Genomic DNA, 13,343 nt, shown 5'->3' with positions numbered 1-13,343 from the left:
ATAGATCTTTGAAACTAAGAACTGTTTTTTTGAAAAGATAAACAAAATAGACAAACCTTTAGCTAGATTTACCAAGAGAAATTAAAACAAGATCGCAAATAAATAAAACCAGAAATGAAAGAGGAGACATTGTAACTGATACCACACAAATACAAAGGATCATAAGAAACTACTATGAATCATTATACGTCAACAAATTGGACACAAGAAGAAACTGATAAATTCCTGGAAATACACAAGCTACCAAGGCTGAATCATGAAAACAGAAAATCCAAACAGACCATTACTAGTAAGGAAATCTAATCAGTAATCAAAAACATCCCAACAAAGACGAATCTAGGACCAGATTGCTTCACTGCTGGATTCTACCAAACACTTAAAGAAGAATTTCAAACTGTTCCAAAACATAGAAGAGGAAACACTTCCAAAATCATTTTATAAATCCATCATTACCCTGATACCAAAACCAGACAAGGACACTACAAGAAAAGAAAATTACAGGTCAGTATCCCTGGTGAACATAGATGCAAAAATTCTCAACAAAATATTAGCAAACCAAATTCAACAATACATTAAACGAATCACACACCATGATCAAGTGAGATTTATTCCAGGGATTAAAGGATGGTTCAACATCCACAAATCAATCAACACACAACATTAACAAAATGAAGGATAAAAACCATATGATCATCTCAATAGATGTAGCAAAAGCATTTGCAAAATTCAACATCCATTCATGATAAAAACTCTCAACAAAGTGGGTGTAGAGGAAACATACCTCAACATAATAAAGGGCATATATAAAAAGCCCACAGCTAACATCATACTAAACAGTGAGAAATTGAAAGTTTTTCCTCTAAGATCAAGAACAAGACAAGAGTACCCTGTCTCACCACTCCTAATCAACATAGTACTGGGAGTCCTAACCATAGTAACTAGGTAAGAAAAAGGAAAAAAAGGCATCCAAATTGAAAAGGAAGAAGTAAAATTGTCTCTATTTGCAGATGACATGACATCAAACATAGAAAATCCTAAAGACTCCACCAAAAAACTATTAGAATAAATTCAGTAAAGTTGCCAGATACAAAAGCAATATGCAAAAAGCAGTTGCATTTCTATATACGAACAACAAACTATCAAAAAGACAAATGAATGAAATGATCCTATTTACAACTGCATTAAAAAGAATAAAATACCTAGAAATAAATTTAGCCAAGGAGGTGAAAGATCTGAACACTGAAAACTATAAGACATTGATGAAAGAAACTGAAGATGGTACAAAGAAATAGAAAAATATTCTATGCTCATGGACTGGAAAAAATAATACTGTTAAACTGTCCATACTACCAAAAACAATCTGCAGGTTCAATGAAATTCCCATCAAAGTCTCAATAGCATTTTTTACAAAAGCATTTAAAAAATCCTAAAATTTTATGGAACCACAAAAGATCCCAAATAGCTAAAGCAATCATGAGAAAGAAAAACAAAGCTGTAGGCATCACTGTCACATTTCCTGATTTCAAACTATATTACAAAGCTATAGTAATCAAAACAGCATGGTACTGGCATTTTTAAAAAAAAGTAGATCAAGGGAACAGAATAGAGAGCCCAGAAATTAACCCATGCATATACAGTCAACTAATATTTGACAAGAGAGCCAAGAATACTCAATAGCAACAGGATAGTGTCTTCAAAATATGTTAGGAAAACCGGATATTCACATGCAAGAGAATGAAACTGGACCCCTATCTACACCACTCACACACATACACACATAAAATCAATTCAAAATGGATTAAGGACATGAATGTAAGACCTGAAACTATAAAACTCCTAGCAGAAAACATAGGGAAAAAGCTCCTTGACATCAATCTTGGCTATAGTTTTTTTGGATTTGACACCAAAAGCAAAGGCAACAAAAGCAAAAATAAACAAGTGAGACTTCATTAAGAAGTTTTTGCATAGCAAAGGAAATCATCAACAAAACAAAAAGGCAGCTTACCAAATGGGAGAAAATATTTGCAAATCATGTATCTGATAAAGGGTTAATATGAAGAGCACATATAGCAAAAAAAAAAAAACAAAAAAAAACCCTATGATTAAAAAATGGGCAGAGGAACTGAATATACATTTTTGCAAAGAAGATATACAAATGCCAATGGGTACATAAAAATATCCTCAACCAATCATCAGGGAAATACAAATCAAAACCACAATGAGGTATCACCTCACACCTGTTAAGTTGGCTATCATCAAAAAGACAACGGATAATAACTGTTGGTGAGGATGTGGAGAAAAGGGAATCCTGTATACTGTTGTTGAGATTGTAATCTTGTGCAACCACTGTGGCAAACAGTAAAGAGTTCCCCCCCGAAAATAATGTAGAATTACCATAAGATCCAGCAATCCCATTTCTGGGTGTATATCCAAAGGAATTGAAAACAGGATATCAAAGAGATATCTGTAGTCCCATTCATTTCAGCATTATTCGAATAGCCAAGATATCCAAGATATGGAAATGAACTAAGTGACCATCAACAGATGAATGGATAAGGAAGATCTGATAAATCTATATCTACATAGATGGGCTTCCCTGGTGGCGCAGTGGTTGAGAGTCTGCCTGCCTATGCAGGGGACACAGGTTCGTGCCCCGGTTCGTGAAGATCCCGCGTGCCACGGAGCGGCTGGGCCCGTGAGCCATGGCCGATGAGCCTGCGTGTCCGGAGCCTGTGCTCCGCAACGGGAGAGGCCACAACACTGAGAGGCCCGTGTATCACCAAAAAAAGAAAAGAAAACAAAAAATCTATATCTACATAGATATATAATGGAATATTATTCAGCTACAAGAAAGAAGGAAATCCTGCCATCTGTGGCAACATGGATGGACCTTGAGGGTATTATGCTACGTGAAATAATCCAGTCAGAAAAAGATTAATATTGCATGGTATCACTTATACACGGAATCTAAAAAAAAAAGTCAAATTCACAAAAAGAGAGTAGAGAAAAGTGGTATCCAGGGTTTAGAGGATGGGACAAATAGGGAGAGGTTGGTTAGAGTATAAACTTTCAGCTATAACATGAAAAAGATCTGAGGAGCTAATATAAAACATGGTGATTATAATTCAAAACACTGTATTGTATAATGGATTTGCTAAGAAAGTAGAATTTAAATGCTCTCATCAGAAAGAAAAAAGTAAATGTGTGAGGTGATGGATGTTTACGTAACTAGATGTAGGAAATCCTTTTATAATGTCTAAGTATATCAAATTACCATAATGTACACTTTAAATATAATTTTGTCAATTATACTCCATTAATGCTGAAATTTTTAAAAAATGAAATCAATTTACAATCTCTGTTATACTGATAGCCATCTGAGGATATCCAAATGTTCTATGCAGGTTTTTGTATCATACAGCTAATTCCAGGTACTTCTACAACTGCTTTCTTACTGCCCTTCTTACTAATGATGTTTTCTATTCCCTCTATATTAAATTATTATTATTATTATTCTCAAACTGTGACCATATAAATGTAATATTGTCTATATTAGATTTTCGGTGTGAACTATGTTTTTAATGACACAGAGTAGTTGGATACAAAAAAGCTTTTCAAAATGTGACTTTGTCAAATTTCTGAGAAGCTTGACAATCATCTTCAAAGATGATTCCAGAAGACATTTTTTCCTTCCCTCATTTTTCATCTTTTTAAAATCAATGACTCTTTTTATTCTGCTTGGTCAGACTACTAGGCTTTTGATTTACAACAGCTATATTCCAATAGCATATATATAATTTCATTTTTGCCTTTATAATTATTATTTTTTTAAACCATCAAGTAACAAGATACAGTTTGGTCCAAGGATTGTGGAATCATTCAGGTCTTTTAAACTAATATAATCGAGTTATAGAGTGGTTTTGCTACACATCACATTATCATAAATTTGTTTAGTTCTGGGTTTAACAATGGGATGGCTAAGCATGGACGTAATATTTTCCTTCTCTTGATTTCCAGCTCCATTTTATTCCTAAATTCAGAAGATTATTGCCATGAAATTTTCATCCACTGGTAATGTATTTGAATTTAGTTCTCATTGTTTCAAATGCCCTTCAAATTTTTATAATTATAAAAATGTCATGATGGAAGTCTACTGATAAGTATGAAAAATATATACTTGACTTCAACAGTGTTCTAGAACTAGTATTACCAAAACTTCATTCAGGAAAATATATGCTTATAGGACAATAAAACTTAATAGCAACTAGAGTTGGTTCTCAGGGATATGACCCTTAGTTGTTCGTTTGTTTTTTCCTCTTCTCCCAAAGTATTTTTTTAAACAAAGGCAATAATAAATATAAAGATAAAACCTATAACCACATTACATGTAAATTCCAATATTTACTTATCATGGATCTGCTTCACATGGGAATGCTAAGGTAGGTAAGTGCTCATTAAAACTCCTAATTCCAAAGATGGCTGGGAATTTTTATTTGCCAGTTGGACTGAGTCTGAAATCTAAATATGCCTGTTAATCTCCATGTTTCCATGTAACCCAACCTCTGCTACCTAAATAGATGCCCTCTACCAAGTTTGGATCACAACATTGCTGGCTCCTTATTCAAAGGACCACATGTTCATATGTTAAGAAATGCAAATACATGAACCAGTATCTAAGGCCAGATATATGTTTTTCTTGGCCTATAATAGATCTCTAAAATGCAAGTACAAAACTCCACATTTATTTAGTTTAATAAAAAAAAAAGTCCCCTGCTTCATAGGTAATAATTAACTTAATCTATTAAAAGAGAGCACACAAGACAATCGCTGTCTAACTTCATTACTCATTTGATCTATAAGCCCAGAAAAAAGATTTAACTTCCTCTTGCCTTGGTTCATCTACGTTAGCTCCTGAATGGGTATGATGGGGCATGGAGGAGGTCATTTTCTAGTCTTGTTTCCATAATAACTAGAGTTCTTCTCCCTGAACAACAAGAGCAACAGTCAAGTTTTACAGGAACACCAGTTCTGAGAGTATCAACTGAAGGACCGAGTATCACTTCAGCCACTGTCATCTTTCTACAAGCTCCTCTCAGGGATGAGAACTTAATTTATTTTTCTATTGTGTTACCTTTGTCCTAAAATATTAAGACTAGACAGTTGAATGAATAAATGGCATTCAGTTAAAAAAAATTAACTCTTTAGTTTATAAATAGCTTAAAATAAAACTTAAAATCTTTTAAGGTAAAATTGATGATTCATAATTTAGGTGTTTTGAAGAAAAATCCTCAATATTAAAAATTTATAGGGCATAGATCACTTAGTGTTAAAAATTTCTGCCACTGTGAACATATAATATTAAATGAATTTATTGCCTAGAGTCCACCCCCAATTTTTTGGTGAATACTGATGGGTTAAAAATAATGTCAGATTAAAGACTTTAATCATCTAGATTTTGATTTCAAAACGTTATATCCTAACTTCCAGGAGAATTACAGTGTATGGATACTGAAAAATTTTAACCAATTCTGATGTAACCTTGAAACCAATTAGATAACAAACTGTTTTTTCCCACTGTTTCTCCCATGATACCGCAACCAGTTCATGAATCGTTAATGGCTCTGAAAAAAACAGTTGAGCTTCGTGTTCTTACCTGGCACCCTCTTTGCCCAGTTGATCATGTGGACCAGCTCCCTGTCTGCAAGGCTGGTCAGCAAGCCCATCATTGAAGCCTCACTGAAGGGTCTGGTAGGATCGTACTCGGAATAGATTATGGGGGGCTCAGCCTCCAGCAAGGCACTGATCATCTGATCGGCTGTCAGGGACAAGACGGGGCTGTTCTTCTTAGTGTGTTTAATCAAGAGTGGGCTCGGCCAAAGGTTGGCAGATCTCCTGTCTCCAGAGGGCTCCGCTTCGTTCCTGCCCTCCCCATCCTCTCTCTGGCGCTTGTGCTTCAACATTCTCCCTCCTCTGCGGTCTTTCCGTATCCCTGAGAACACAGGGGAAAAAAAAACCAATTTATTCTTTTTCTCATATAAACTTTCACAGTAAAACCATCTTCAATGCTAACAGCCCTTTATTTTATTTGAGGAAAGAGTTTGGGGCACAGTTGTGCTGGTAAGTGTTTAACAACCAGCTGTCCACGAGGAAAAAAAAAATAGGCTTTGATTTGTAGCCTTCGCCAATTTCCATGGTGTAACTACTCCCATTTCCATGGCAAATTTCAAGCTAGTTGTCTGAGATTAAGCATCATACAAAACTCCTGAAAAGTTAACAGTAAGCTTTTATGAGCCAGTACAAGCTGGTCTAACAAGCCATTGGGGTGTGTGGTGTGTGTGTGTGTGTGTGTGTGTGTGTGTGTGTGTGTGTGTAAGAGCTGCTGTAAAAAGGACATGATAATAATTATTCTTGAAATATGGCTTATATCAAAGATTGCTTCTGCTATGAATATTCTTTCAACAGTAAATTAAAAAGGCATCTTTAAAAAAGCATTTAATAAACATCCTTATCATCCAACTACACCTCCAAAACGTATCTGACAGCCTCTGGATCCTATAGGTGTTCAGTCAGTCTTTCATTGCTGCTAAACTGTACCTCACCACCTGAGGAATTGACCCACAACCCTCAACTTGTTTACTTGGTTCTAAGATTGACACAAATGTATTTCTATTTTCCTGATACAAAAGTTTTTAAATAGTTGAAAATAGTTTCCCCCCAAAGATTTACCAGCTGTGGTTCCCACTAACTAAATTATAGGGCAGGGGAGACTCTACTCTCTTTTGCAGAGACTCTGAGGTTTGGCTCAGCATCTCAACCTGGAAAAGGCCAGGCTGTGGTGCTGAAATGTATCAGCAGAAACAAATATTTTAAAGGACAAAAATGATCACTAGCTTCCATATTTTCAAAAACTGTAATCTTTTCAAAATATGGCAGATAGCAGCAGTTCTTAGATTTATATAAAAGAAATAATCGTTTTGGTAAAAAGTTAATACAATTATTTTTAATATTAAAGACATGAGAAGTCAACATTCTTTATAACATATCACCTGTTCTCTTACTCGAAATGAATAACTAATGTCAGAACTTTGTTCTATGTCGTTCTAATTTGTCAAGGCGTTTGCACAAATGTGCGGTGGTGAATTTTTTATGTATAGCTTTTACTCGTGTAGGTCTAGATTAGATACGTTAGATGATACTAAAAATGTAATGAAGCCACAACCCTTCCTATTTGTTCAGTATTAAAATAAGCATTTCCCAGAACTCTTGGAATAAGTAACAATTGTAAAGATTATTATCACTAACATGCACTGAGCACTCACCATGTGCTTAAGCACTTTAATATATACTTTACATGTGAGCATTTCACAACTAATTTAGTCCTCACGATAATCTTGTAAGGTAAATACTATAAAACTGCTGCTTTAGAAAGGTTAATGAACTTGTCTGAGACCATTCTCTATTAAGTATGATGCAAGATCCGAGCTCTGAAATGAAGTTTGGTTTTTTTTTCCAGTTAACAGAGTTTTAAAAATGTATCCAACAAAGTCGACACATCTAAGGATACCTAGAAGTAACATAGTAAAGAAATAAAATGAGGAGAATCGTTGTATCTGACCAGTCGTTGTCCACAGTCAGACATTTCAACTCTTTCGCTGCTAGATATGCTAACGAGAGTATAATATCTGAACTGAGGAAGGTGATACAGCCTACTCTCAGCTCATCAGAGCACACCTGGAGTATCACACAGTGCTGGATGCTGCAGAGACAAGCAAAACAAATCTATTCAGAGGAACTAGGATGGTGAGGAGATGTGAAATCAGGTCACATGGAGAACCACTGAGGAACTGAAAGGGATTAGCCGAGAGAAAAAAAGACTTTGAGGAAACATGAGTGTCACCTTCACATGGGCTATACTATATAAAATGGCATTATGGTCTGAAGGTTTGTGTCCCCCTCCCCAAATTCATATGTTGAAATCTAATCCCCAATGTGATGGTATTCAGAGGTGGGGCCTTTGGGAGGTCATTAGGTCACGAGGGTAGAGCCTTCATGAATGGGATTAGTGCCCTTATAAGTAGAGGCCAGGGGGCCAGCTTACTCTCTCCACCCTGTTAGGATATGAGAAGACAGCTGCCTACAAGCCGGAAAGCAGGCACTCATCAGACACCAGATGTGCTGTCAAGCTTGGACTTCCCAACCTCCCGAACTGTGAGAAATAAATGTTTGCTGTTTAATCTACGAAGTCTATAGTATTTCTGTTACAGCACCCCAAACTGACTAAGAGAGATACATGGGTTCAACTTGCTCTTTATGAGCCCAAAGGGTAAAATAGAAAAAATATGTGGAAACTCTGAGTAGTCAGAGCTCACTGCAAGGAATCAGTTTGTAGGAGTCAAAGCTGACAACAAAGATAGAATCTGCTGCCGCAGGAAAGGATGTGTTAGATCACTGGAGGTTTCCAAGAATAGGCTAGACGAAGACTTTACAGGGGTGTTACCAAAGGCATTCAATTACCCAGTATTTGCACTACGTGACCTTCGATATACTTTCCATCCTGAGATTGTAGGACTCTATGTTCTTCCATTTAGAATGTAAGACCAGTGGCCTTGGAATGAAAAACAGGAAAAGAAGATCGAAAGCAAAGAATTCCTACAGGTTCACATTTCTTAGGAAATTCTGAGGTCAGAATTTTGAGAGGATGATTCTGATTGTTATTTACCTACTTTGGGTAGGAACTAGGGTGAAAAAAATGCATTGTTCTTCAATATTAAACAGAGTATAACTCAAATACTCTTTGCCCCCCTACTCTATAACTTTATAAAGAGATAGAGAATGTGGACAGATCTTATTGGAAAGTTGCAGCATTCCAATAAAATCTTTTAATATTAGATCTACATGGAAAGATAGAAGCAAGTGACTTGAATAAAGAAGAAATGGTTAAAGGTGATATTGTTTACAGTAAGATGAAAGCAAGTTACCTGAGTAATCAAGTTATGACTATACACATGCATTTTACTTTTTAAAAATGAAGACGATGCTTTATGTTATAACTGTAGTTTATCTTCATTTTAAAAGATTTCCAAAATAAAGACAAGTAGATAGAAGGTTAATGAAGCAAAACAAAACATAGTATTACCACCCACTTTAAAAGTTCCCAGCAATCATACTACAGACAATCTGATCTCCAGAAGAAGAATTTTAAACTCAATTCAGGTTCTAGGAGTGACAGTTATAAAAAATTGTTTACCAAAGTATTTGTTCTTTTCGTAAAAATTTGTTCAATACTTACAATGTATATTCACAGATGATGCAGTGGGAAACAAAGATCATGTTACCCTCCATCAAGTTTTCAGCTTGGAGGGAGAAAGCCATGAATCAAAAGTTATTCTGTTATTTGTGGAATGAATGCATTAGCTGCCCAAAACACTATGGAAGGGAGGGGGAGGTGCTAATCGGAGGAGAAAAAGAAGGCTTCTCTAGGAGACAAAGTTACATTTGAGCCAATTCATGAGATTTCCTCTCTTGGAGAAATTTCAAAGCTGACTACTCAAATGGTTTAGGTATAGCACTACTTAGAGCAGTGAGCTGAATCACCACACCACTTTGAGTCTCAAATATTTGATTCACGTTGTTGAACACAAGACAAAAATGTCCACAGGCTTGGAATGCAGAATGAGAAAACACAACCAGAGAGATGGAGGAAAGAGTTAAATATTTATAAAATCATCAAATTGTCAAATAGGGTAAGGTAGATTCAATTAGCATTAACAAATATTTTCTTAAATTTACCCCTCAATGTTCCATATTTTTCAAATGTCAAAGGCTCTATAAAATATACAGACAGAACAAAAATAGCAAGTTGTACATACTGTGTGGCCGACTGCATGTGATAGGATCCCAGGGCACAGCTCAATGAGGAAAGCAACCATTTCTACTTGTAAGCAGTAACTGTCATATAAGTAGTGACTATCAGTGTCACTACCAGTGAAAATATTGCATATTTCATAGTAGTTCAAAAAAAATCAAACTGGAATTGAGTGGAACAGGTGAAAAATGGCCCAACTTCTACTATCTTAACCTAGGTTAAATGAGAATTGCAGATCACAACCAATAATTACAGCCTGTGTCACTATGGAATATACAGCCAGTTCCTAATTATATACAGTGATGGGGTATAGGAGTGGCATGCATATTTGAAATCCAAAGATAAATTTAAAAACTCATTCTATGCTCCCTACCAAGAATTTTTCCAGACAACATAGACTGATAAGTATTTTACTTAAACTCAATTTCCTTTGTCTAAATTATTTTAACTATTTTGGTACCTGAACAAAAGTTCACAAAGCAGGGGGGAAGAAAAACAATTAGGTTAGATCATGCAAATATTAAACAGGCAGCCTCTTGACAGTCAAGGTTTCTTTGTAACAAGTAGGACTTTGGCTTGTAACGCCATATAAACAAGATGTATTATCATTCAGCACCCCAAAATGTCATTTCCCAGAATGGTTGAGCACAATATTTAGCAGCGCAATTCAGGTGTCATGTAACGGATATGCTAGTGTACAAACGTTATTAGCTCTCAAGTTGTGTCACTGATTAGACAAGAGTTGTATCACAGCAAATTTCTCTACATTCCTTTGAAAATTTCATAAGCTTACAATAATTCAGTGATTACCCTCAGGCTTGAGAAACAAACTCTCTCTCATCAAGCAAGCCCACCACACATGTGAAATGCCACCACTTTGAATTTTATGCCCTTGGGTTAAGCCTTCTCTAATACCCTGTCGCACTGTGGTAAGGATTTAGAAGCGGAGTATAGAACCTCTGCTTCGTAATACTCAATGTGAATTTGAGTGATTCTAATCCACTAGGAAGTGTTAATTTCAGGGAATTTATTAAACCAATAAGCACAGACCACTGGAATGAGAACAAAAGGGAGAGAGATGATGCCCAGGGCACTCTCTAAGATCCCTCAGGAATCTCTCTAAGGCTGCCTGGGCTTGGGGAGGTCTGCGGTAAGGCAGTGTAGGGGCTGAGCCCTGGCAGGGAGAAAGGGGCTGGGGACATATCCACTGCTTAAACAATTATGTCCTGGCCCTAAAATAAAAAGATCTGTCCTAATGCATCAAACTAGGAGTTTTGAAAGACTGCTTCTAATACTTGAGTTTACTTAATCATCCTTTTTTAAAAATTCTTTAAACTCTTTGGCTTGGTCATTATATCTTAGGAAAAATGAATATGCTATCTGAATATTCATTAATTAATAGAATTCATTGGCTTATTTGCTTCTAATGCATTCTGCTTTTTAAATTTTCTTTTTCTGAAATGATCTTTTTTCTTCTTAGTACCCTTTGCCTCTACAAAAAGCTACTATAACTTCAGTAAAGTTATTTCTCCAATTTCCCAAGACTACTTTAATGTATTATTAAATATTTCAAACATTTGCATAATCACCTTTCTTTTGTTTTTCAATAATTCCACATTATTCATGAGGTATTAAAAACCCAGGCAGAGAAATACCCTAAAAGCTTTTTAATTCAACATGTTGAAGAAAACAGGAGTGCTGATTAGTTAAGAATTAAATAAAGATAAGAACTAATGAAACTTGCACCAGAGAAACTTCCCTGCATCAATTCTAATGCTTTCCCTTCAAATACTAGAAATGAATCTTGTAAGGTAGGCACTGGTACAGTCCCCATTTAACAGAAAAAAAGAAATTTAGAATAACTATCATGACCAAGGTCATACCAAGAGCAGCACAGAGATTTCAACCCAGGTGAATTATGTAATTATAGATTATTATTAATATTATCATAGCCTCTAAGTGGATCATTGATGATGGTACATCAATGATCTACTTTGAGGTGATGAATTATCCAGTTCATTTAAAGCTACTTAATGCTCTTCCTCTCCCTCCTTTCACATCCAACAAATCACCCCAACATGTATTTACTCACATATCTCTTCCTTTACTCCCTTTCACTCTATCTTTACTGCCACCATCCTGGTTCACACACTTCTCCTTTTTTGCCTAGATTGATGCAGCAGCTACTAATTTGTCTCCCTGCCTACCTTCAATCTTCCTTCCAATCCAATCAACTGGCAATTGAATAATCTCCATTACACACCTATTTTATCCTGTTACGTATTGTCCATCTAAAGCTGTCAAACACCTCCTTAGCTACAGCAGTTGTTTGTGCTCTGAAGACTCTTGGCAATTCTAAGCAGTAGGGGTACAATTAGGGCTTCTGCTTGCCCCGGTCCCCCCATTTGTCTAAAGCAGCTGTTTATATATATATATGTATGTATTTTGTACTGGGATTAGGGAAATAACTCATTTTTAAAAGAGTTTACTGGTTGTATTTTAAATTTAAAAAGCCACTAACCCACTGAATAAAATCCAACACTACACTGACTCATGAATTTCCACAAATAATCCCAAAGTACTTTTCAAATCTATCTTTACAAATCCCCTCCACAAACCTTTACTTTTTTATGAAACAGGGTTGGCCTTGCCACTTTTTATAATACTTCCCAACATCACCACCTTGTACAATTTCCACTCCTCTTATATTGGCCACCAAATCCCAAGTAAAATCTCATTTCCTCCATAGTCAATCTTGGACCCCACTCCAGTCTAGCGGCTCTACCTCCTTCATTCTTGTAGCTTTTCTTTCATCTTTTTCTTTTCTTGTGTCATTCATCGGATAACCATCATGTACTAATTTCTGTGTTTAATTACACCTGAGTTCCCCCTCCCTGGCTATGGCCTCGAATTTCTCTCCAGGCAGGAAGTTGGAGCAACAGTAGGGCTCACCTCATCTATTTTCCCTTTCTCAAGAAACAATGCCCCACGCTGCCTGATGTCCAAGGTTTAAAAACAGTTGTTTCATATATTATATCCATTTTTAAAAGATACTTCTGTTGGGAGGCAATAAGGTTAGAACTGGAAAGCAAAATAGGTCTGCTATTATAGTTGGAAACATCATTATCTCCCTGCCCATAACTGATTACTTAAGTAAGCAGAAAATCAATATGAATGGAATTGACCTCAAAAATACTATCAATCAACTTGATCTAATTGATATTTATAGAAGACCCCATCAAATAACAGATGAATACACATTATTCTCGAGTTCCAATGGAACATTCACCGAGACAGACTCCATTCTGGGCCATAAAAAGACCCTTAACTGTTATAACTTTATCAACTAGAGTACAGTGTTTGTGTATAGCCCCTTTTGCCTTTAAAGGTTATAAGAACTGTGAAACCACTCTTAGGTATATTGGAATTAAATAATTAAGTAAATGAATGGCACATAACGGGAGCCAGGTTTCACACT

At 35.9% G+C, this 13,343-nt stretch overlaps 1 protein-coding gene across 1 annotated transcript in view; it reads right to left on the bottom strand.

The window, feature by feature from the left end:
• ESR1 (estrogen receptor 1) overlaps positions 1-13,343 on the bottom strand; it is a 247,623-nt gene that overhangs the window by 142,330 nt on the left and 91,950 nt on the right. Inside the window, exon 5 of the mRNA XM_060283390.1 lies at positions 5,654-5,989. Coding sequence (XP_060139373.1) covers positions 5,654-5,989 — 336 coding nt within the window. The remainder of the gene's footprint in view (positions 1-5,653; positions 5,990-13,343) is intronic.

Source organism: Globicephala melas, chromosome 14 (genome assembly GCF_963455315.2).
Source record: "Globicephala melas chromosome 14, mGloMel1.2, whole genome shotgun sequence".
Classification (NCBI taxonomy): domain Eukaryota; kingdom Metazoa; phylum Chordata; class Mammalia; order Artiodactyla; family Delphinidae; genus Globicephala; species Globicephala melas.
The sequence above is the reverse complement of the archived record's forward strand: the minus strand, read 5'-3'. Positions and strand labels throughout refer to the sequence as shown.